The sequence below is a fragment of the Mastigoproctus giganteus genome, chromosome 4 (genome assembly GCF_048544385.1).
Source record: "Mastigoproctus giganteus isolate SK-2022 chromosome 4, ASM4854438v1, whole genome shotgun sequence".
NCBI lineage: Eukaryota > Metazoa > Arthropoda > Arachnida > Uropygi > Thelyphonidae > Mastigoproctus > Mastigoproctus giganteus.
Window position 1 is genome coordinate 204491402 of NC_143578.1, and position 27078 is coordinate 204518479.

Below are 27078 nucleotides of genomic sequence, written 5' to 3' on the forward strand. Positions count from 1 at the left end.
CACCAGTTGATGAGAGTCATCTACCACCTAGTATTGCCTGGTAAAACAGAGGGGCAGCATTCCTCCATGTGGTGTGGGCGCCACACCTCGACCACTGCTTATGTTGGTTCACACCTGTGTGGTTGCCTACAGTTTGCTTGTGCATAGGGGTTATACCCAGGATTACTAACAGTCCCAGCATCGCGAAGGCGAAAGCAGAGGATTTGGCTGTCACAGACTGCTCGGACTTCACTGAAATTGGGTCTTCTTGACTTGACTGTCACCCGAATATCAGTTCCAGCAGCATTTTAGACTCTCAGGTAGCAAGTACAGCTTGTCTGGCTTATCTGGGAGAATGTCTGTGACAACCTCAAGTAACAGTTCCCAGATTTTAGGTTACTGAATAGCAGAACAGAGAAGCACCATCGTGATGAAGAACCTGATAGCTTCTGAAATCTTGGAAAAAATCAAGCAGCACATGAGCAATCAACTACAAAGAATATGGAATATTGACAACATGAAACCAGAGGAGAAGAGTAAAAAGAAATACAACCCAGAGCAGCTGAAGTGGAAAGAGACAAGGTCACGATATCCAGAATAGAAGATGAGTGGAAGAAGGCCCTAACAGAATTTGAGGAAATGGACCCAACAAAGACTCCTGTGATACCGAAGCAGAGACACAGTAGAATCCTATGTAGATTTATGGACCGCCTCATGTGGTAAATGCAGTTGAAGCTCTTTATAGTGACCTTCTTTTTAACGTCCCATCACATTCTAATGCAGTGGTTTTCAACCTTTTTTTAATAATGGCACCCCTAACTCATTTATTTTATTTTGCGGCACCCCTACTCAATTTTCTGTGTCTGTTAGATCTGATTCTGTGTGTGTGTGTGTGTGTGTGTGTGTGTGTGTGTGTGTGTGTGTGTGTGTGTGTGTGTGTGTGTGTGTGTGTGTGTGTGTTATATGATAGTTATTACAATAATATATTTATAAAAATTACATTTTATAATACAAGTTATATATAATCAGTATATAATCATTTTATTCTTTATATAGAGGTACTAAGTAAACATCAACTATAGATCACCACAAAATTAAAAAGATACTGTACACCTTTTTATAATGAAATAAACTTATAAATTAAAAAATAATAATAAGTTTAAGTAATTTAAACCCAAATTACGTGGCACCCCTGGAATGTTGTTGCGGCACCCCGGTCGAAAACCACTGTTCTAATGTCTTATGTAGTTAGTCCCAGCCAATTTCTAATTAACCTAATGCTATTTTACTTTCAGTATAATGACATTTAATGGCAAGAAATGTAGTGATGGAAAAAAGGCCAAACTACGGATTACTGCTCTCCTAGCAGCAAATATGTCTGGCACAGAGAAGCTTCCTCTTTTAGTCATTGGGAAAGCCCAGAAGCCTCGATGCTTTAAAGTTTTGAAGACATTACCGACGATGTATCGCGCAAACCAAAAGGCATGGATGACATCACAAATCTATGAAGAATAGATCAGACTTAGATTGCATGATGAGTGAAAATAGAAAAATTTTGCTGTTTTTTAATAACTGCACCCCTTATTGTCAAGTCAGTTCTTCAGCCACTCGAACAAGGTGTAATCCAGATAACAGTGAGCAGAAGAAACGAAAAAACAAGGAACTGCCTGCTTTGTGAAAGAAGACTTCAGCAGAAGATAAAAGAATTAAGAGTCAGTCTAGGCTAGTACTAACAGGGTAATAGGAATAAGAAATTGATTGACATAGTGAAGAGCATATTCAAGAGAGACAACATCCACAGCAAATGTGACAAAAAGCCAGAGAATTGGATAATACTTAGACACACTGAAGCAGAGGGGCTCACATCTGGTGAGTATGGGCATGGCACACCCAGGGTCCTGAGCTGGATATTATCATTCTTCTCTTTCTTTGTGATTCCCTTCTATTTCTAACTCTCTCTCTCTTTCAGGGTAACTCAGAAAATTTTTTTGGCTGGTGCAGCATAAGCCTTGGGCTTCCTTGTGCCATATGGCTAATAATAGTAATAATAATAATAGAACCTTCTCGCACTCAGCAGTTGACTGTGCTGATCCAAAGACAGCTCCCAAATGAAAATAAACAATCAAATCTTCAATGAGAAATTTTGGTTCTGTCTAGCACTTAACCTTTTTTTTTTTTTTTTTATGTGAACCCCAAACACGAGAGGTATTAGAACCTATAGTACTTAGTACCATTCTTGGGTTGGAGGTTGAGAAGATATTTGTTGACATTGGACTTGAACTTCTGTAGATTGTAATTTTCAGGAAATATGTATGAAGGAAGGTTGTTCCAGAAAACGGCAGTTGAATGAATAAATGAGAAAGATGAAAAGTTGGTTCTGTGGGTTTGAAGTTGGACAGTAAATGGATGTTGGCTGGTGGCGGCACGTGTTCGGACTGTTTTGAAAGAGAGAGCGGGAATTATATAAGCCAATTCAGAAGAACAGTGCCCCTGGAAGTATCTGTAGAAGAGGCATGCAGCAGAAACAGTGCGTCTATGAGAAAGCGAGTGGAGAGACTCTGTTAGAGATGAATCATTAATTAACCTAACTGCCCTCTTCTGAATGGAATCAAGAAGCCTGAGAGAGGTTTTGGGGGCACCACCCCAGATGTGGGAACAATATTCCATGGTAGGGCGGATTTGGGATTTATACAGAGTGAGCAACTGTTTGGAAGAAAAGTAACGCCGAGAGCGAAAGAGAAAACCAAGTTTTTTAGATGCAGAGGAAGCAATATTTGTAATGTGCTTGTGCCAAGAGAGATTAGAAGTCAGAGTAATCCCCAAAAGAGATATATCATTTTGCCTAGAAATCAGAGTGCCACTAAAGATAAGCATAGGAGCAGAAGAATCCTTTTTGCGAGATATAAGACAAGACTGAGTTTTAGAAGGTTTGAAATCAACTAAGTTGTCTTTGCCCCACTGGAGAATTACCTGAAGATCGGCATTTAAGGAATTGGCAGCAGATTTTCGCGAACTTGAAGCTGATTGAGCAGGACAAGGTTTCTCAAAATGGAAAGTTGAATGCAATGTGTTATCATCGGCAAAACTATGGATAGCATTTCCAGTCAATGGAAGAAGGTCATTGATATACAAGAGGAAAAGAGTGGGGGAAAGAACTGAACCTTGGGGGACACCGGCATTAGTGGAGAAGTTAGAAGACAGAGAGCCATCTACCATCACCCTCAGTGAGCGATCAGAGAGAAAACTGGATAACCAATTACTAAAAACAGTTGGCAAACCATAAGATGGAAGCTTGTTTAGAAGACCTTTATGCCAAACACGATCAATAGCCTTTGAGATGTCAAGAGCAACTACTTGTGTTTCACCAACCTTTCCATTGAATTAGTCCATAAATGGGTAACATAAGCCAGAATATCACCAATGGATCGACACTGACGGAATCCATACTGGCGATTGTTGATCAGACGGAAGGTTTCTAGGTAGTTTAAGAGTTGGTGGTTAATTGATTTCTCCATTACTTTAGAAAGAGTAGAAGTAATTGCAATGGGATGATAATTGGATGGGAGGGATTTGTCACTCTTTTTAGGAACTCGCTGGATATGAGCAAATTTCCAAGCAGAAGGAAAAACACTTTTGGAATAAGAAAGTGAAAAAAGGCGGCAAAGAATAGGAGTAAGTTCAGGAGCACTGGCTTTGAGAACAAGTGGAGAAATACCATCAGGACCTGGAGCTTTCTTAGCATCAAGATTCATCAAAATCCTTCTGATATCCTTTTGACGGAAGACCACAGGAGGCATTGAATGGAGCGTGTTAGGAATGGTGGGAGGTGTTTTACCAAGATCATTAATACGTGAGCTGGAAGAAAAATGGGATGCTAGCAGGTCAGCTTTATCCTTGGCTGAAGCGACAACAGAACCATCTGGTTTGGACAGAGGTGGGAGCAGAGATGGGCAAAAGTTGCGGCCAATAGCTTTGGCAAGAGACCAGAATGCTCGGCTACCATTAGGGCAAGAAGTAAGTTTTCTACTTTTAGCCTGTTCAAACTCTAGTTTCGACTGATTAATAGCTGCATTACAATTGTTGCGAGCTTTGGTGTAGGCAGAAAATGACACTGAAGAATTAGAAACAAGCCAATTACGATATGCAACATTTTTCTCTTGGACAGCCTTAGCACATTTATTGGAAAACCAAGGTTTAGATAAAGGACGAGATTTTAAAGTGGAGTGTGGGATAAAGGATTCCATTCCTGCAAGAATAATTTCACTGACACGATCTGAGCAAACGTTGACATCTGAAGTTTTGAAACAGTAATCAGACCAAAGAAAAGAAGTCTCGCAGGTCATCCCATTTTGCATTCTTGTAATGCCAAACAATACGAGGTTGGGAATAGCCATGAGATAAAGGTTCCATTGGAGAAGAGACAATCACCAAGTTGTGATCTGAAGTGCCTAAAGGACCTCTCACTTTGACCTTGTACTTAGAAGGGTTGTTTGTGAGAAAAAGATCAAGCTTATTGGCTGTATGATTAGGATTGTCCGGTATTCTTGTAGGTAAATGAACAATCTGTGCTAGGTCATTAGTAATTGCAAAAGCCTCAGCATCTCGACCTGCTGGGCCGGTGTGACTAGAAAACGGAAGCCAGCTGGAGTTGTGAACATTAAAATCACCAAGGAAAATTACCTCACTGTTAGGAAAGTTGGACTGGAGAAAGTCAAGTTGCAAAGAGAGGAAGTCAATGAGCTCCAAGTGATTAGTAGAGTTGGGAGAACGGTAGAGACAACAGATGAATTTGACACAATGAGGTAGAGAGATTTTAAGCCAGAGAAGATCAAAGAGAGGAGATTCCAAATTGCCAAGTCTCTGACAGGGAATATCAGAACGGACATATGCACAAGTACCACCTTTGAGGCGAAAGGAATCATACAGGGTTGTTAATGACAGTAATGGCAGTGTGCTACTGCAACAGGATCTAGATAATTTGGGCAGATGGGCTAAGAAGTGGCAACTGACAAATGCAAAGTACTACATATGGGTAGAAGTAACCCCAGAGAAATGTACCAACTGTGTGGTACTACACTTAAGTTGGTAGAAAATGAAAAAGACCTGGGAGTAATTGTGCAGGCAGATATGAAGTTTTCTGACAATGCAGACAGGCTGCCAGGGCAGGTCATGGGGTTTTGTCAATGATATATAGGAATTTTGCTAGCAGGGAAAAGGAGGTGATTATCCCTCTGTATAAGGCAGTGGTCAGGCCACGGCTTGAGTACTGCGTACAGGTCTGGAGGCCTCATTTTAGGAAGGTCTGGAGGCCTCATTTCATTGTAGATTTATTTGAGCGTGTACAGAGAAGGGCAACATGATTGGTGAGGGGAATGAAGGGATCCTCTTACCAAGAGAGGCTTAAGTTCTGCAAATTGCAGTGGCTGGAGACTAGGTACCTGTGCGGTGATCTGATTGAGGTGTATAAGGCCTTGAATGGCTACAGCATGCTGAATTCTGATGGGATCCTTCCACTTGTTCAGATTACGAACCTAAGGGGGCATAAATTCAAATTAAGAAAGGACAGATGTAGAATAGATGTGCGGAAATTTTCCTTTAGCCAGCGGGTGGTTAATTGCTGGAACAAACTTCCATCTGTCGTTGTGGAAGTTGATAGGTTGAATAAATTTTAGGAGGAACTGGACAGGCATTTGGAGGAAATGGTGTGATTTTTTTTTTTTTTTTTTTTGGCTGATCCTGCATAAGCTCATACATTTGCTTTCTTGCATCACATGCCACCACCACTACTACTACTACTACAGCAAATAATTTGGACATCTGAGATGAGCAATTGTTGAATCAACCGATAATTGAGATTCAGTCAGAAAAAGTACATGGGGTTTGGAAGACTGCAAGTGGAAATGGACATTGTTTGGATTAGAATTGAGACCACGTATATTTGTGAAATGAATTAGGAAGTCCATGCATCAATCTGCTATCTACCATGCTCAACAGTAGCAAGTATGATATAACCTCAAAGGTAGGAAGGAAGAACCTGCACACCCTCACCCACTTGATGTACATGGATGATATCATGCTCTATGCGGCAACTGAGAAGCAACTTCAGCAACTACTTTGGATCACCAAAGAATTCAGAAATGTTATCAGGCTGGAATTTGGTCTAGACAAATGCAAGACCCATGGATTGCATCAGGGGAAATTAGTAGGCCAAAACTAGCAGCTGCAGACTGGTAAAGAGATTGAGATAATGCAGGCTCAGCAGTTAGAGCACAAGGACATCAAGGCCTGCCTGACTGAAAAATATCATCAGAGACCTAGAATCCTGCTCAATCAAAGCAAAGCTGAATGGAGGGAACACAGTTAAAGCCAGAAATGCCTTTGCAATCCCAGTGCTTATATACTCCTTCAGGATCATAGATTGGACTAACACCAAGCTGGAGGATATTACAAGAAAGACAAGTGCAGTGATGACTAAGAGCCACCAACACCACCTGAAGTCAGCCGTTGAGAGACTGACAATAACTTGGAAAGGAGGAAGGGGCCTGATCATCCTCATTGAGCAACAGAAGACAGTGATAGCTAACCTGAAGTTTTACTTTCAGAAAAATACTGCAGCACTCTACCAGACCATAAAGGAAGATAGAAAAGTAGAATACCCCACTCAACCTAAGCGAGGAGTCCCCTCCCTCCCAGATGGAACAAATGAAGCTAGAAAGATGGGCAAAGAAGACACTCCACAGTAGACACTACAATGACCTCCATCAAGATCACATAGATAAAATGGCTTCCAATGCATGGCTCATTAGCAGGATGCTCTTCCCCGAGACTGAAGTTAATCAACACCAGGAACTATAGAAATACATTGCCTAGCAGTCCGGAGGGTCAGATGACACATATTGACGATGCCACCTGCCCTCAGAAACAATCCAACACCACCGCTGGATGCAAGGTGATCACCCAGATGGAGTTCACTCTTAGACATGACAGGATTGCCAGGATACATCAGAAGCTCACGAGGAAATACCAGTTGATCAGCACAAACATCAGGCTGTACTAGAGACCCCAACCCACAAGTTATACTGGGACTGTGCCATAATAATGGACAAGACAATTTTCCCCAACAGGCTGGACATAACCAGTTCTGTACTTAGACTTCTGTTGACCCAAGGTGAAATAATATTCATCTGGTGCCCCTTCACAAGAATTAAAGTTGAATTCGTAAAATTGAAAAATAAAGGAACCACCCAGAAATTATTCAAATCATAATTATTTATTTAAACTTAACAGCCAGTACATTATTTATATAAACTTAACAAAATTTTCACATCATTACCTTACGATATTTACTTGATATAAATTGTTTACAGTGTCTGATGTTTTCATATATTTTAGTGCATCTTGTTCTGTTGACATAATGGCCAACCCATTAATTCTTTCTTGGCCAGTTGTTGCTTGTGATATGTTTTAATCATTTTGAGTCTTGAAAAACTCCTCTCTCCAGATGTAATTGTAATTGGCAATGTTAATAATATCCGAAGAGAAATAGTGAAGTTGGTATATAGTTCAACTAAGTTTTTTTCTTGAATAAATGTCAATAATTCTAAGTAACCAAATTTTTTTCCTTTTAAAACATTCTGCAAAGATTGGATTTCTTGATGTAATTCTTTGGCATCAACTCGGTACTCCCATCTTCATCAGTGAGAATTCCTTCAAGGTGTTAACATTTAATTTCTATTGCACTTTCAAATAAATTCATGAAGTTTTCTGATTTTAGAATAAGATGAAAAGCTGAGGATATTTTATTCATCTGGTCAAATCTTTCTTGTAAGCTAATGATAGTTACATTGATCATTATATTAAAAAATTCCATTTCAGACCTTTTGGTTGGATCAATAGAGCATTCATCTGATGAAGTTTCATAGGTAAACTCTTGCTTTTTTTCTAGAAACTTGCACTTCTGGTAGGGCGCCTCCGTAGCCAGGTGGGAAGGAGCAGTAGTGCGTATCACATGCTTCTTGATGAGACCGGGGTTCGAGCCCGTCACCACCAAATACGGAAGATGCGGAAAGGTCAGGGAATGACCACCGCATATCCCGGAGCAATATGGCCTTAGTTGCTAATGCTCCAAAAAAAAAAAACAACTGTGTGCACTTCTGGTAGCACTGATAGTGCTTCCAACTCAGTTACAATGTCTATAGCTTTATCCATACACAGTTTAAATCCTGATGTTCTAAATTCATTTAGTTGACTAAGAGCACCTTCTATCAATATAATTGCAGTGTTCATATCAATTTTACTGCTTTGCATGGCTTTACTTACTTTATTTGCCAATATTTTATTATTAACCATTAGAAAGATACAATATGGCCCTTGCCCCCTATGTGTTGTTAAACTCCATCACAACAACAACAACAACTTACTTTATTTATAATACTACACTTATAATACATTTAAAAGAAGTCATTTCTATTAACAAACCTTGTATTTCAGACTGCAATTTTACATATTTTCTTTTAGCCTGTTCCTGAAATTTCATTTGATGCAGTTGTAATATCCCATAACTTATATCGTATTGCTTCAACAGCTTTTATCTTTCCTTCCCATCTTGTTTCTGGTAGAGATTTCACAGTCATTTTTAGATGTCTTTTTAAAATTTACCACCTACTTGGTGGAAAATTTTAAAAAGCAGTGCAAATATCTTCGTACACAAATCAGATACAACTAAATTTAAATTATGCATGACACACAGAACACAAAAAGCTCTTCTAATTTCTCGTAAAATTCTTGCTTGTATGCAATTACATTTACCTTTCATGTTACTATGGTTATCATGTCCTTGCCCATGGCAGTTACTTAGGTTGATGTTGTTGTTGTTTTTCATGTTCTTAGTATATATTCTGTTAGTCCTTTTCCTGAAGTATCATGAACAGCTAAGTATCCGAAGAAATGCTCACAAATTTCTATAGTGCAGCTAGACATAGAAACAAATCTAATTATGACTGTCATTTGATCCACGTGACTTGTTTTGCATCCAAGGTACAATCTAAAATAATTGAATAATATTTTGTATTGCAGACTCTTCTGCAAATTTCTTTTAATACTATTCCATCTATAATTTCAATTAATTCATTTTGCATTTGACTACTCAAATGATGTGCATATGTACATTTTTTACTTTCTACTGAATGAACACGTTCATTAAGTATTGGATGAAATTTAGACAATAACTCTTTTTGTCCCAAAAATTTACACTATTTGGTGCAAATAATTTTTCCTTGCTTCCTCTCAATGCCAAATTTTGTGTAGCTAAAAATTTAATTATCTCAATTATTCTTTCCAAAATCATTCTCCAGTTACTTTTTTTTTTTCCTATCAAATTTTGATATACAACATCCAAAATTTTATTGGTTCCTTCCACTGTTGCATGTATATTTATGAATTTGAGAGTTCTCACGTGAACTTAAACCATCTTGTAATTGATGCAGAGAATGGAACCCAATTTTCAAGAGAATATTGCACAACTAAGAGAATAATTGCATGACTAAATAATTTGCAGCAAAAGCAGAAAATGGCATAATTTTTTTCCCCGAGTATACCAAGCAAGGCCTTTTAAGCTTTTCGCCATTTTTTAAGGGCCCGAAACAATGCTCAGTTGTAAACCGTAGGTTATAAGCATCAATGGGGTAGAGTTTTGATTTTTATATTTTGGACAGACCCATTCTAACTAATTGAACTCTTAGAGAATCTTTTATTATTTCTGGCCATTGAGATTATTGTGATTATTATTATTATTAGCTATATGGTGCAAGGAAGCCTGAGGCTTATGCTGCACCAGCCAAAAAATAAAAAAATTCCCGAGTAACCCTGAGAGAGAGAGAGAGAGAGAGAGAGAGAGAGAGAGAGAGAAGGGAATCACCAAGAAAGAGAAGAATGATGATATCCAGCTCAGGACCCTGGGTGATTGAGATCATTTAAATTGTAAATTATATCTTCACTTTTGATCTTCGACTTTGCAGCTGCTGATTCTATTTTATTCTGAAAAACTGAAGTTAAAAGTAAATTAACTTCTGTAGCACATTCTTGTGTTCCAGAAGAGATACACTATTTTCTTTCATCACCAGATAACATTTTCCTTTCCATCATGGCTTGTTGAAGGCACAGGTACACCACTGGTATTCACTTGTGATGATAAAAATTTATCCATAGAAAGTGCAAGTTTTTTTAACACTTCTTCAGTTTTATTTTTTTCGCACCACATATTTCTTTTTGTTTATTCATTATTATTTATTATAGCCCACAATCTGTTATTCCTTATTTTCTATAATAACAAAAAAATTTGAAATTAAATAATATGATTATGACGTATTGCCAACACGGATAATAGGCCTGATCAATGTGTGTTGTGGTTTCCCTTTATACCAGCAAGTAGTCATCTGTTGTTTCACAGAAGTGAGTTATCCACACCAGTAAATTTCCCCTATCTCTGTTGATATGGTCAGAGTAGCTGAATATCTGAGTGACTCCGACATCTTGGATAGTATGCAAAGAACTAACGACAGTTGGAAGGAGGAAGCGTCTAGGTGGAAGGAACATGAAGGCAACGAAGAAATTAAACCTTCCAAACATGAAAGGTTGGCATCTTTTGAAACTTCCATCGAGGCATTCGCTGTGAAAAAAACGTTGATGAAAATATATTTGAATGTTTAAACAAATGCAAACATTTTTATGAATGATATACACTAAAATCCAGTTTACATCAAAAAAATAATGAAATATTTTACAAAATACAGTAATTCTTAAGTGTAATAACATTGTGTGCATCATGTACGTATGAAAAAAATTGTTTCTTAATATGTATGTATTAATAAATTATTTTAAAATGTTAAATTCATTTATTCCTAGTTATTTTTTATTTATTTCTCATCTTTTACTATATTTCTGAACATTGAATTATTTTTCTTTGTTTGAACGGTCATATTTCTGTAAAACAAAATTTTTAAAGGGAACAATCGATTAAGTTATATAGAGGTCCGACTGTATTTTGTTCTCCACAGAATAATATCGTCTCTTTCTATTAAGACTTTCTGTTTGGCTTCTGTTTTCCATTTAAAACCCATTCGTTTCAAAATTACATGTAGAGCTGTTTTCCTGAATGGAAAATCCAATTTCTGCCTTATAACTGGCAACAATTTGTTTAAAGTGGGTACCTTTCTATTCACTTTTTTCTCGCACTGTTAAAGAATTTCTGTAAAATTCTTGAATAGTGTGATGAATAATGGATATATCAAAATCAACTACCTCATCTACTCACTGATTTTTTTATTTTTTTATTTATTTATTTTTTCTTCTCACATGGAGCTTTTAATTTATGTTCCAAGCCAAGTGTGGCAGCATTGCACATTCTTTTCTAATCAGTTTAATTGTTATTTCTGATAAACCTATAGCTAGAACAGCTCGTCTTGTAAGGTGAATTTAGGTACAATTAAACTAGAACATCTTGCTTCATCTTCCAGGTACATACTAGTACAAAGTCATATGTACTGCTCAGTCAGGTCCTCTTTACCATTATCCTTCTGCAAAATGGTTTGGTCTTGGTTGCCAAGGCACCGAAATATGTTCAACTCGCCAACAGACTACTGTGCTGTAGTACAGGTTGCAATATGCAATGTACTGCATTAATGCACATTTATCTTCCATCTTATTCTAGGCAATATAACATCACATTCAGAGTAGAGCGAACAGTTTTAAATGTGAATCTGCGTTATTGAGGGTTTTTGTTAAAACTAGCTTTAAATAATAAAGAAATGCAAAATTAATTTCTTTTAACATCTGATTATAAAATAAATAAATTTTTTTTGCATAATTAAAATATTATATTAAGAAACAACCATTTTTTTATATTTAAAAAAAATTTATATCATCAGAATTCGGATCATATACATCCCCAGGCCCCAGGTGGCTGCCTGGTCCACCTGTACCTTGGTATGGCACTGGACTTAAACTTTGTCACCAAGAAGGAAAAGGCTACCTATCTGATTGACGTAGTGGGGGCACAACACTGACAACCTCCAGAAAACTCATAAGGAAAAAAATCATGATGTATGTGAACTTAAGACAGGAGATCAAAGAGATGTCGTATGTGTAACATCTCTTTGATTATGCAGTGGTTGAGCATTGTGTCAACCACTGATATGGTGCCAAAGACCCTATGTAACAGCCTAGCAGCAATACTTCTCTCAGAGAAAACCTATGAGGAACTCCAGAAAGTCACAATCCTGAACACCTGTAGAATAGACAGTGAGTTCTCCGACCAACAGTAACACCAGACATAAAAACTACCCTGTGCACTTGGTACCAGTACCTGTCACAGGGTGTAATTTCCCATCAGGGAGTAATAATAATAATAGATAATAATAAAAAATAATAAAATAATGATAATAATAATAGATTCTCAAAAATATTACCCTTGATTTCAATGCATTTCACTGCTTGTGTGTGAATTGCGGCCAGTTCACCTAAGCTTATCATGTCTGTATTTCTTTCAAGGCCACAGGATTCAGTAATGCATCTTATATTTTTGTATTTAAATGCATCTTATTTTTGTATTTTTGTGTGGCGTACAAGGTCTTTCATTTATCTATACAGACAAAAATCTAATTGATTTAAGTCCAGTGACTTAGGTGGCCCGTTTTGTGGACCACTGTGACTGATCCATCACTCAGGGTAGTTGAGTTGAGGCGCCTCCGTAGTCAGGTGGGCAAGAGCAGCAGTGCGTAGCACAAGCTTCTTGATTAGACCGGGGTTCGAGCCCGTGACCACCAAATACGGAGGATGTGGAAAGGTCAGGTAATGACCACTGCATATCCCCGGAGCAATATGGTCTTAGTTGCTAATGCTCCTAAAAAAACCAAATAACAAGTTGAGTTGAGTAACCACTGGACACAATGAGGAGACACTCCATCATGTTGGACGTACCTTCGACATTGTGTAGCCAAAGATACACTTTCTGACAGTTGTGGCAAGTTGTTTTGCAGACCTGTCCAGTAAGACAATCCTGACAAATAAATGAGAATCAATCAGCTGATCATAAAGCATTCCACACCACACATTAACACTGAATCAATGTTGAAAATTTCTCTCCACAGTGACATGAGGATTTATTTCTGACCAAACATGGGAATTATGTGTGTTTTGTGACATCATTTCAGGTTACTTGAGCTTAATCAATGAATAGGATATAATGAAGCAAATAGCAGTTGTCATTTACCCTATTACAGGAACACCCTGACTTACGTAAGGGTTGCATTCCACGGAAATGCTACATAAGCCGGAATTTCCCCCATGCTTGTTCAGCACTCACAACTGTGCTCACTGAATTGATTGAATCAAAAAAGAAATGTTTGACTAACATGTAAATAGAATTATTTATTGTATTTATTCAATTTTTTAATTCATCCGCAGGAAAAATTACAAAAGTTTGCAATTTAAAAAAATTTCAAAATTATAAAATTACAAAAAAAGAGAGGAGACAGGTATAACCTCAGTAAGTTTTACCTCTTGAGCTTCGTTGCCATAATCGACATCTTCATCTGATAAGTATGCCGCGCGGAGGTTGAGGGCTGTGAAGATTTAGAAGGGGTCGGCCACTCAACCTTACGACAGATCATATTAATGGATGACTGGAAAGTGGTTTTTTTCTTTTCACCGTAGATTTCTTTGTAGCAAGCATATCATTCACCCCTCTGTTAACTTTTAAGAATTGTTCGCTGTAAGGATCCATCTTCTCAAACCTCTCCATTGCCGATGCAATTTCACGAAATGCCATTGCCATCTCTCTGGTGATGAAGCATCTCGGCTCCTTATTTGGTTATCTTGAGCTTCATCAGCATTTTCTTCTTTTGCTATCACTGCCTGGAAAGCAATAAGTTGTTCGTTAGATAATTCCTTCTCTTCTTCCTCTATTAACTCCTCCACGTCTTTGGCATCAAACTCCAACTGAAGTAGCTCTGCAACCTTTACAATCTTATCTGTAACTACCTCTTCATATGATTTGTCTTTTTGAAATCCTTCAAAGCCTTTTATATGCCATGGACATATTTTCTTCCATGCGCCATTTAAACAACTTTTAGTAATTTTCGCCCAGACCTTATTAATGTTTAAGATGGTGTGGTAAATATTGTAAGATTTCCAAAAGTCTCTTAATTTAAAATTTTTCTCATCATAAATAAATAAGTAAATTTTCTGTTTATTCTCCGGCACGACAACCAAGTCAGTAGAGTTCACAATAAATCGTCAATACAAATATTTATCGTATTTAGTAGTCACGGGCTTGAACTCTGGTCCACTCAAGTAACACGTGCTATGCACTCTCGCTCCTGACCACTGGGTTACGTCAGGCCTGATCTCCTACAGACAATGCCTGGGCAAATGGTGTGCATAAATAGTATGCATTTAAATTTGAAATAACACCCTGATCCATAGGTTGGATGAGTGAAGTCGTGTTTAGCGTTAGAAGTATGACTCTCACGTTCAAATTGAAATCATCTAGATGTGTAGGATGTCCAAGAGCATTATTTAATAGAAGCAAAATCTTGAAAGGAACGTCGTTGTCTTTACAATATTTTTTGACCTCGGGAATGATGCAGCATTTAAACCAATCCTCAAAGAGAGAAATATTGTTATCCATGCTCTGTGGTTCGATCAGAAATGCACGGGCAGCGTGGCTTTATTGATGCCCTTAAATGCACGAGGATTTCCAGAATGGTACACAAGCAGTGGTTTTAATCAGTAATCTTCCGCTGCATTAGCCCCAAGCAAGACCTTTGACACCTTGAAACCTGGCATTGTATTTTCCTCTTTGGCAGTGTATGTTCGATCCAGCATTTTTTTCCAATACAGAGCAGTCTTGTCAACGTTAAAAATTTGCTGCGTTGAATAGCCGCCTTCATCATTAATTTTTTCCAACACATCACAAAATTTCTCTGCAGCTGCAGAATTGGTGCTTGCGGCTTCACTGCATACTTTAACGTTGTGGAAACCAGCGCGATGCTTGAGCCTATTAAACCACCCATTGCTTGCCATGAAGTTGGCTTGAATTTCCCCGTACTTATCCTTAATATCTTTATAAATACTTGTTGCTTGAATGGTCATTAGTCTCAGGGGCACTTTCTTCCGAATTTGATTTTCCATCCATATTATTAACAGCTGTTCCATCTTTGATATAGCACCTGAACGCTGTTTTGTAATCACTGTCAGTGGCGTATTCAGGTTTCATCATAAGGGGGAAATGGTGATCAGAGTTTTCAGTTAACAGTAGATGACTTATTTAAATAGCTATAAGGGATGTATCAGGGTATTTAAAAAGAGGAAGTACTTTGTGTCTTTGTCATTTGTTGAGGAAGCTGTTATTGTGAAGATCTTGATATGTTTTGTGTATGCTGATCCTGACTGTGGAAAGACCTGGATTTCAGTTCCGCCAAGAAAGGGATTTTTATGGTCTCTTCTCATTCTGTGGGTGCCTCCGTAGCCAGGTGGGAAAGAGCAGCAGTGCATAGCACACGCTTCTTGATTAGACTGGGGTTCGAGCCCGTCACCACCAAATACGGAGGATGCGGAAAGGTCAGGGAGCAATATGGCCTTAGTTGCTAATTCTCCTAAAAACCAAACAACAAACAAATATATAGGTTTTGATACCTTTCGTGTTTGGGGGTTTCATAAAAAAAAAAAAAAAAAGACGTCTCATTCTGTGGCTGAGTTAATAAGTCTTGGGAAAATATTTCATGGTGTTTTTACAACAGAAACTTGAGTTTTTGATTTCATGCAACAGGCAAACTGACTGCATATAGTTTTCAGACTTAATAAACTGATGTCTCATGGCCTTTGTAGGCTTATTGCAAATACTAAACAAACAAGCCTGAGTAAGTAGAGACAATATTTTGAAATTAGTTTATATGTTCTTTTCACAATTTTTTTTAATATTATTTCTTTCTCATACTTCTCCTTTTTATTTTTAAAACATTGTAGTGAAGCACAATATCTTTCATTCAAATAGGTGGGCTTTACTTTAGTGAATTAAGTTAACTTGTCTTTCCAGTTAATTAAGTTAAGAATTATTTTTGTTTACTTTTTTGAATTTTTAAATTATCCTGACAGTGAATCAAAATTTTCATAGAAAAGAATTCAGGAAGAAATGGAAGAAGCACAAAAGAAAGGTGCAAGAAAAATCAGAGTTCGTTCAGTTGCTGTTACAATGTTTGCAGCACCTTACTTTCATGATACTTCAGGATTTGTAAGTGTTGCTTGCTAATTATAATCTTACATTATTATTTTTTTCTTTTAATGAAGAACTATGAACTTCTACTTTCATATCATAAAATCATGCAATTAAATCTAGTGTTGAATTTGCCTTGCAAGGTACAGTTCTTTATATCGCCTGTATTTCCTATATTTAAATATTGAAAAGACCTCCATTTCCAGGTCTTGCATGTCCTGTAATTTCTTCCTGTAATTTTAATGAAATATGTGTATTTAAATTTTATCATAATGCCTAAGTGGAGATATACTCATGAGCCAAAACATGATGACCACCCCTGTCTCCATGAATGGATGCATCCCACAGCACCTAGAAGTGATGTCATGACTGGTGCAGAATATATGTTGATGGCATGAGTAGTGCCTGTCAGTTCATCAATACGAAGCTGGTGCAATGGGGGAAAGAGAAAGACCTGACAGAGTTTGAACATGGAAGGTGGGGACAGCATCTCAGCAACTGCAAGCATTGTTGGCTGTTCGAGGTCTTCATAATTGAAGGCGTTACGGGAATGTTCAAAAGAGGGCCGCAAAACCCCAACATGCCAGGATGGGGGAATCACTACTGTTTGACATTTGCGGTGAATGGCATTGGCATAACAGTGATTCACCACACTAGATAGTGTGAGTTTTAGTCTGGGACAACACAGAGCTCACAATCCCTCAGTTAATGGCAAACTACAACCAGGGTGCATATAGTGTTGCTTGTCCAGGGCCCCCAGGGCCCCCAATTCCACATTTGTATACTCTGTGTTGCTGTACAAACTCTGTAAAGGCCAGAGATAGTGTGAGTTTTAGTGTTTGTGTAGTGTCATATTTGTGTTGGTCTGTTGTTCCTCTAGCCATTTAGCCACACAGCCCCTAGTAGGACCTCAGGTTGCCTGTCCTTTTCCCCGTGGAGGCAGACCTGTTATATAGTAGAGCATATAAAAAGTCTCTGGTTGGGGTTAACCCTGGCTGTGCCTAAGCTTGCACCCTGGAATAGGAAACTATTATTGGCAAGAGAGAGCATGGGGGGGTAATAGTTCAAGCAGTGGAGAAAAGGGGATGAAGATAAAGAAGGTGGACAACAGGAAAACTTTCTACTTGGAAATGGGAAGTCAAAGGGATGGAGGAGGGGCATGCTATGTGGGAGAGGAGGTGAATACACTATGGACCCATCACTGTGCTTTTTTGTATGAGATTCCGCACTGGCCAGACCACCTGAAGCCAGTGTCAGCAGTTCCCACACCATGCCTCAAAAGAGGGAAGAGGCATGGTGTCAGCATAGTGGGGGGATTTCCCCACTGTAGTCCGAATTTGGTGCCTTCTAGAACATCACACACACTACATGTACTCAGTCCACCTGTACACTTGTCATCCATATGCAAAAGCAAAAATATTTTTTATATATATTTTTAATGATTTATTTATTTTTTTATTTGAGGGCATCTTCAGACAGCATATAGCATTTTTTTTAATACTAACCACAAAGTTTACATAGGTGACGTAACTTTTGCTCACATTTGTATATCTTAACCTGTAAAAATGGCTAATTATTATTTGCTTATTTTATTAGTTTTTTTAAATATATATATATATGTTCAGGGTAAAACATTTAATGCTTATTGGACATTCCCATACATTAATCATTTTCACACTCGGTACAGTACCCTGAATGGGACAGAACATATAATTTATTTATTTATTTTTTTGCAAGTTAAGTGGACTCATTTCCCACCCAGACAGGCATGCTAATATACCTGCATACTCATATACACACATGTACCCACAAGCACTCCACGCATACTGTACACATTCACACAGACATTCATGCTCCCAAGAACGTACACTTTATCACTTTTATATCTAATTATACTCATATACTTAATAATTTTGTAATAACTGAGAGCAAAGGAGGAGAAATTGTTGAAGTTTAACATAAAGAAAGACACCTGGGGTGGATAGGATCTATCCAGTTATATTAAAGGAGGCGGTAAAGGAAGTAAGAAAACCCTTAGCCATAATTATGAGAGCATTCTTGAACTCAGGGTGTGTCCCCCACAGACTGGAGATGTGCAAATGTATCCCATCACAAAGAGGGATCTAAGGGTAATAAGAGTAATTACAGACCAGTTAGTTTAACTTCTTTTCTGGAGACAATAACAGAGTCGTGGTTAAAGATGCATTTCAGGATCATCTAGACACGACCACAGTAATAATTCAGACACAGCATGGGTTTGTTAAGGGAAAGTCTTGTCTGACAAATTTGATTGAATATTATGATGTGGTTACAAAGGAACTGGATACAAAAAATAATTTTGATATCATATACTTACGTGGATTTCAGGAAAGGTTTTGATACTGTTGTGCATGGAAGACTACTGTACAAATTGGAGGTATATTGGGTATATTGATGAAGGTATATCAGGCTTAATGTCAAATGTTTGCAGATAATACAAAGTTTGGCAGGGTTTCTAATGACAGTAATGGTAGTGTGCTACTGCAAGAGGATCTAGAAATTTGGGCAGATGGGCTGAGAAGTGGCAAATGAAGTTTAATATTGACAAATGCAAAGTACTGTATATGGGTAGAAGTAACCCCAGATTAAAGCACCAACTCTGTGGTACTACATTTAGGGTGGTTGAAAATGAAAAAGATTGGGAGTAATTGTGCAGTCAGATGTGATGTTTTCTGAGCAATGCAGACAGGCTGCCAGAGCAGGTCCTGGGGCTTTGCCAATAATATACAGAAATTTTGCTAGTGGGAAAAAGGAGGTGATTATCCCTTTGTATAAGACAATGGCCAGGCCACACCTTGAGTACTGCATACAATAAATTCATAAAGATTCTTTATAAATTCATAAAGATTGCAGAGGCGTACTGCAGGGGGGGGGATTTCCCCCGGATGCTGGAGGCCTCATTTTAGGAAGGATGTGGAGTTGCTTGAGTGTGTACAGAGAAGGGCAATAAGATTGATAAGAGCACCCTTTTGTTCCCCCGTCACCAATCTTATTGCCCTTCTCTGTACACAGATTGAAATTGTAGAATAGATGTGTGGAAATTTGCCTTTATCAGGTGGGTGGTTAATTGCTGGAACAAACTTCCATCTGTCATCGTGGAAATTGATAGCTTAAATAAATTCAAGGAGGAACTGGACAAACGTTTAGAGGGAATGGATGTGTGAAATTGTTTTTTTGGCTGATGCTACATAAGCTCATACACTTGCTTTCTTGCAGAGCCGGAACTAGGCAATCCTATGCCTGGGGCAAAAGTGTTGTAAGTATGCCCCCATTATATGCAGGTAGTCAATCTTTCAGTAGCATAGCTAGGGTCATCGATGCCTGATTGTGATATATAATTCCTTCAGTTTGCCTTCCTAAAGCTCGGCACCCGGGGGAAATCCCCCCCCCCCTGCAGTACGCCTCTGCAATCTTTATGAATTTATAAAAATTACTATTGCAACGGTGGCTGACTGGGCTAGCTGGGTGGGTAAAGTACCTGCTTGGTAACCCAAAGGTCACGGGTTCGAATCCCACCTCAGGCTTGGATCAGAGTAGTAAAAAAACTTTGGGAGATGTATTATGGCCACAGAAGCCGATACACCAACAACTAACAAAAAAAAAAAAAAAAAAAAAATTGCAGTGGTCTACGGTTTGCATATATTTATAAATAAAATAATTTAAATAATACAATGAATATAACAAAACAAAAATATCAAAGAAAAAGAAAATTACAAATATTTGTTTATATCCACAGAGAATTTAATTCTATATAAACTGCAAAGAAAGTACATATAACTACAAAGAAATTAGAAAACCAGATAGTTATTGTTTATATATCTAGTATAAAATCATAGAAACAAAATATTGAGAAATATAGTACTTTTAACATTATAACATAAACTAAAAATATGCAATGAGGGTGTATTATTTTAATTGAATTTTTCTCGCTTTGAAGGAACTTTCACAAGAAGCTATTGTTACAAGTAGGGTAAAAAAACATTCATAGCGCTATTTCTACATTTAGATAAGATTCTAACTCATGAATGAATTGGAGAAGTTGCAAAGGGGTTACAGATTTGATATCCTGATTTTTCAAATATCTGTTGAAATATTAACAGATATTTGAAAAATTTTGTTTGTCTTCCAGGGGTAAAAAAGCTCAGAGGTATGACGTCACAAAACGGGCCTTACTTTATAGAAGTTTGTAATTAGATTTCTCTGTTATTTTCAAAATTGTAAAACACTGTTCCTCCCTGATATTTTTTCTGTAAGTGATTGTAAATCCCGAATTTATAATTTTTTTCACTCTCACAAAAATTTCTGGAATCATAAGTAGCATGTACAAAGATAATGCAGTATTTCTTTTAATAAAATTTTTATTTTGAACAAAGAACACAAGTTGACCAGAAGCTATTATCCGTGTTAGGAATACGACTGGCTATAGAAAGCAGTTGACTAGCACGACTTCTCATATGTGGGATTGGTGGCTGCATACCTCTTATGTTCCACTTACATTGTGGAATGGTAATCCCTTTAACCCTTAATTTGCACTTTCTAATTGCTTAAATTGCCTAAAGGCCAGAGGTGGAAACAAAGCATACAAAGTTAAGTCTCTCATAATCTGTTATATGGAAATTTTCTTCATTCTACAGATTCTCTGCTTTCTTGCATCACATGCCTCCATTATTACTACTATTACTACTACTACTATACTCACAGTCATGCATCCATTTGCACATATATCAATCATTTTTAATTCACATGAAGTTATCATGACTATAAATATTAATCATTATTATTTCACATGAAATAATGATGCATAAAAAGATATATTTTTGATCAGGAATATGCATAAAATTTGTTGTTTACATGAATTTTATACACATACAAACAGTTTTTTTTACATCCTTTTCAGGTGGGAAACATTCTAACAGGTCAGTCTCACATGGTTTTGTCTATTTCAGTTAGAGTCACAGTCAAGTACCACTTGTCTAGGTTCATGGTGGGGGGGGTCATAGTTTTGGTACTCATAGCATGGTTGCTCTTCCTGATCTCAAAAATTTTTGAGTAAACTCAGAATAACTTTTAGTAACATGTCTCATCAGAAATAAGTAATTGCTCACCTCTGCAGTTTCTAGCTCCAGTCTTCGACAGAAGTTTACATCTGTGGTGATGATAATTGGGGCAGTCATGTAAGACATAGGCCCAATCCTTATCATCTCCACAGGTACATTAGGATCCAGTTGGCACAACTTTGCATTTAGGGAGCCATACCCTGTTAGCAAGAATGTGGCACAGAGGTCCAGGGAAAACCAAGGAGAGGGTTTGGGGGAACTAGGGTTACCTGAGGTAGGAACCTCCTACCTCAGGTAACCCTAGATTCTTCCCCTTTAGGTGTCTCTTCCTATCTACTCTGCTAAGAAATAAATCCCAAATAACATTTTAGGGATTACAATAGAAATTGAGGCTGACATCAAACAAGAAAGGAAAAGAATATCAACCACACTACCAGTTTCTTGTTTGATGTCAGCCTCGTTATCTATTGTAATCCCTAAGGTGTTACTTGGGATTCATTTCTTAAGTGTATAGTTGATGCCTCTTTTAATTATTTCCAATGGGAGTGCCCCTGCCACTACCTGCAAAGCAGTATGTTTGCTGTGAGCATGCCCTCATGATGGTTATGAATTTCTTTGTATGGAGTCTAACTTTCTTTTGTTCATGTTTAAAGTGCTCTATAGTACCAAGCACTTGTGCATAGGTAATAATTGGAAGGAAGATTGCCTTATAAATAAGAGCAAGTGTCTTCCTTTTTAAACCCCAGTTAGCATGGCTGAGTCTAGCAATCATACTAGCATAGTTCCTAACTTTTTTAGCTAAGTTCACAAGATTTGGGTAGAAAGTTAACTTTTGTTGAATATTATACCTAGGTATTTCAATTCTGTAACTAAAGCTATTGTCTTACCTGCTATTTTAATCTGTGGATTACCTGCTATTTTAATCTGTTCAAGTTACCTTTTAACAGAACTGATTTGGGTTTTTTCTGGATATTGTTAGATTGTGTATATTTGCCCATTGATGGAGGATATTGCTAGGTTGGCATGCTATTATAAAACAGTGTGGGTGTTGGCCTTTACAATCAGGACAAGGTCGTCAGTGAAGCCGACCCTGTGAGTCAGGCTTATATCCATCCTCAGGATATAGGTACCAGGTTACAGTTCCAGTACCAGGTTACAGAAACAGGGACCCAGCACTGAACGCTGTTGACATCCTTTTATCACTCTTCTGGTGATGCACTGATATCTGATTTTGACTGAGATTTGTCTATCCTTGAAGTACTAAAAAACTAAACTATTATTTTTAGGCCACCCGAATAATGAAATTCATCTGCCATGCTGTGTATCTTATGTCTGTTAATTGCGTGTGTTTTATGGTCGATTTATCTGTTTTCCTGGACGAAAAAAACCCAGTTTCTGGGGGAAAAACCTTGCTATCTACACCTGAGACCGACTAACTCAGTCACGGAGTGAAAAAAATCCATTAGAGTTCCTCGCATCATCGACGGGATTCGATGACACAAGGAACTCTAATGGGCTTTTCCTTGAGGTAATCTTGCATTATCTGGTATAAGTTCGGTGGTATTCCAGCACATATGGGAAGTATGCTAGACCACCACAATGCATCGAAATTTCCTACCATCAATGGATATGGCCAGTACGTATTTTCCCTCTGCTGTGTTTACTGTTTTTGATTAGGTAGTCCATGGAGCACCTCTGTTTAAAGCCATATTGTTTTTCTGATTGTAAATTGGCATTAAGATAGTGGTTCCGTAACCTAAATAAAATCAGCTTCTCCATTACCTTGTCCAAAACCGACAACAAGGCAATGGGCCTGTATCATTTTGGATCTGTTGGTGGTTTTTCTGGATTCTTGAGTATTAATCTTATGTTAGCCTGTTTTCAAGTGGTGGGAAGATTCCCTTTTTTAGACAGTTATTGTACAGTTGCAGCAGGTGGTGCAGATAGCTTTTAGCCAGTTCTTTTACCATTTATATTTATATTTCAATAAGATTGTTTCCACTACATTTGTTGTTTTTAGTTTTATCTAGTGCTGTGGATAGTTCCTCCATGGTGAAAGGGGTCGCAGTCTCCAGTTTTTGAAAATTATTTTCAGTGCATATAATGGACTGGTCTTCATTAAGGGGATTGTCATTTACTGGAAGCAGTGCATCAAGGATTTTGCTGTCTGTTTCCTCCCTATTAGTAGTCTAGCCATCCTCAGCATTTGTGGTGTTTACCCCATTGCCTTTTGGCATCTTGTAGGTAACAGTACGGTAAACCATACCCCAGGGTTGGCATTATCAAGAAGCACTTTCCAGGAGTCCTTTTGTTGCCATAAGGCTTGTGTACTGATTCCTTAAATTTCAGTATGTTCTCCCTCTGGCATTAACCTTTCTGGTGGGCAATTTTCCATTTGTTTTTTTGCTTTGTTAACCCTTTGTCAGAGAATATCCAGCTCAGGGCACCACCAGTGGAGTACATAAGGTCTTGATTGTTTTTTTCCTCATAGAGGTATTTGCTATTCTGATGATGGTTTCTGTCAGTTTTTTAACCTGCTCATTTGGATGCTTTTGATTATTTTCTTTTTGGGATGTCTCTGAAAGTAGGGATCCAAGGGTTTCTTTATATCTCTGCCATTTAGCTTTTTTGATGTACCTGATAATATCATATGTTGGGGTGCAAAAGTTCGAAGGTGATGACACAGTGGTCAAATGTAGTCCAGACCTCCTGCACATGCCAGCTAATGAATTTTGTACCATGGCTCATGTTGCCATAGTACTGTCAATCACACTTTCATGCAATGTACTGCTGCTGTACATTGGCAGATTGTGTGGCTGGTTTAGGACTTGTAGTGAGGTGGTGGCTATGAAGTCCTCTAGTTCCTGTCCATTGAAAATTCCTGATCTGTCTGGAGTATGGTTGTGCCATAGGGGAGCATCCACCGGTATTGCAATACTTCCGCTAGGTACGGGATTTTGTGCACGTAAGCACATATAGGATAGTAGATCCAGGCTACGCTCATCGAGCCTGGGGATGGGTGCCAGGTGGCAGCTGCCAAGGTGTTGACTGCTCTCTGGTGGCGAAGTGGCCTAGAGTTTCTGCACCATCACAGAGAACAAAAGTGAAGATGGGCTAATGCCTTGGAGCCACCACGATACAGGTACACACATGTCCTGGATAATGGGAATGAAAATGTATATATAATTGTATATAGAGCTTCTATGTAAGTTTTGTATATATATGAATGTATGTAAATTTTGTGTATTAATAAATGGAAAAGTGGAAATGTGACATAGGGGTGGTATTTGATCTGAACAGAGATGTCACCAAAGAACATTTAATGAAAGAAATGTGGGAAAGACATCAGACTGTGGGATACCCCAAGAGTGGATGCGCTCAGAAGTCACTGTAGAAACTAGAAATAGAGCCAGAGGTTCATCTGGTGTCAGTTTTGTACTAGAGGTTTCTGGTGATTCCAGGAGATTCCTGTTGGCCCAAAACAGAGTATATGTTGATTGGGGCTTGAACTGAGTGTGGGACCGCCTAACACTGACACAGTACTACCTATGTGTGTCCTGTGGACATATAGCAAGACACTGTCAGGCAGATGTGCTCTGTGGCCATTTTGCCGGATGAGGTCATTCTTTTAAAGAATGTATGAAGAAAGATCAGCCTCTGAAGTGTGCCACTACTGGCAGAGGAAAAGTCCCTCAGCACACACAGCTGTGGACAGCATATGTCCTGAATATCTAAGAGCTATATATATATCCTTAAAAGATGCACTGGTTATGGTGACTTTCAATTACATTTTATTTAATTTCAATCTATTGCTCACCCTGTGCTGACTCTAATGAGTTACTCAACTATCTGGATCATGCCATGCAATATCTTGGAGGTATCATATCTTCAGATGTAAATGCAAAATCTAGTTACTGGTATAGTTCAACGACGGACTCTAGAGGGATAATGCTGGAAGAATTATAGATAGTTATAATTTATTTATAATTTATTATATTATCTATATATTTATAATATATAGATAGTTATAATTTATTTATAGTCAACAAACCTAATATTTATACAACATATTATAGTACTACAGGACAATCAAACATCGATGTTACAATTAGTAACTGTTGATTTCATAACCAGGTAACAAATTGGATGATTCGTATTGTTTGGATGATCAGTGACCACAGAGTTATCACTTATGAAATTAATGACACTGTGATTTGTAACTACGATCAGACTCAGCCGGTACAGTTTATTAGATTTTCTATAATAAATATTGACTGGAATGCATTTGAAATGTCTATAAAGGCAGATTATATAACCTTTAACTGGACCAGACTAGACTAGACTAGACTTAATTTCTACTGCTAATCTGGTCGATCAAATATCAACCTCCCTGTTGAAGGCGTCATATAAATCAATGATTAAAAAGATTGTCACCCCAAGGAATTGTGCCTGGTGGAACCATGAGTTAACAGTATTAAGAAAGTTAGTTCATTCTGCCAGGAAGAAATCAACGTCACAGGCATTGGCCAGAAAATGTGGTAGATCGACTTCATGCTGAATACTTGACTATTAAAAATAGATATACCAAAGAAATTCTAAATAGGAAGCGTGATATGTGGAAGCAATTTGTAACGACGAGTAACACTAATCTCTGGGGGCTATTATATAAAATTTCAAGAGAAAAACTGCATATCGCTGAGTTATTTGGCTCGGTTGTTAATATGACAGAAGAAACCTTAGCATTGGCAGATATTGTTGATGTGATAATAAAAAGGCTGTTTTAGGAAATACGGGAAGCAAACAGTCATTATACTACCGAAAATCAATGTGAACCCTTTACTACAGACGAATTGAAACAAGTTCTACAGAAGATCAATATTAATAAATGTCCTGGAATAGACACAATTGAAAATATTTTTATATTAAAGTTCTTTGAATTCTTTCCGTAGGTTTTATTAGCATTATACAATGAATGTTTATGTGATAATATATTCCCCAAAAAATGGAAAATAGCCTTAATAAAACTGGTTAGGAAGCCCAACAAACCGGCCCAGCATCCAAAGTCATACCGACGAATAGCACTTCTGGCTAATCTGGGAAAAATATTAGAACGTTTAATGGTCCTATGAACAACACAAAAAAAGAATACAGTCTGTCCTCGTATAGCACGATAGTTGCGTTCCTAGAAACCCTCGTGCAATGCAAAATCGTGCAATATAAACAACAGGCCCTATGGGAAAAGTGGGGTTAGGTGCCGACCACCCAAGATTGAACACACATTTGGAACCAAAACATTACCAAACACAATAAATAATCGGGTAATTTTAATCGTTATAAAATACTTACGTATTTTATAACGATTAAAATACGTAATAAAAATAATATTATATTATAATAAAGTATTTTTAGTATTTTTTAATACTAAAAAAGTATTTTTTACGGATAAAATACGTATTTTATTCGTAAAAAATTTATTATAATTAAATAAAATAGTCGTAATAAAATACTTACGTATTTTATAATACGTAAGTATAAATTATAATACGTAAGTCGTTATAAAATATTGCTAATGCTTTTGCTTCTATCGTAAGCAAACTTGATTTTCTATCCAAAGAGATGACAGCCGTTCCATCTCTTCCAATTCTTGTGTCTTAATCTAATGGATTTTAATTACACTTTGAGTTGTTCCCGCTATGAAAGTTGTTTTTATTTTCTCTGCATTCTTTGTAATTC

The 27078-nt window shown here is 37.6% G+C and overlaps 1 protein-coding gene across 1 annotated transcript in view; it reads left to right on the top strand.

Annotated features, from left to right (window-relative positions):
• Pbp95 (proximal sequence element A Pbp95) overlaps positions 1-27078 on the top strand; it is a 542864-nt gene that overhangs the window by 89403 nt on the left and 426383 nt on the right. The window contains exon 4 of the mRNA XM_090372002.1: positions 16151-16267. Coding sequence (XP_090228128.1) covers positions 16151-16267 — 117 coding nt within the window. The remainder of the gene's footprint in view (positions 1-16150; positions 16268-27078) is intronic.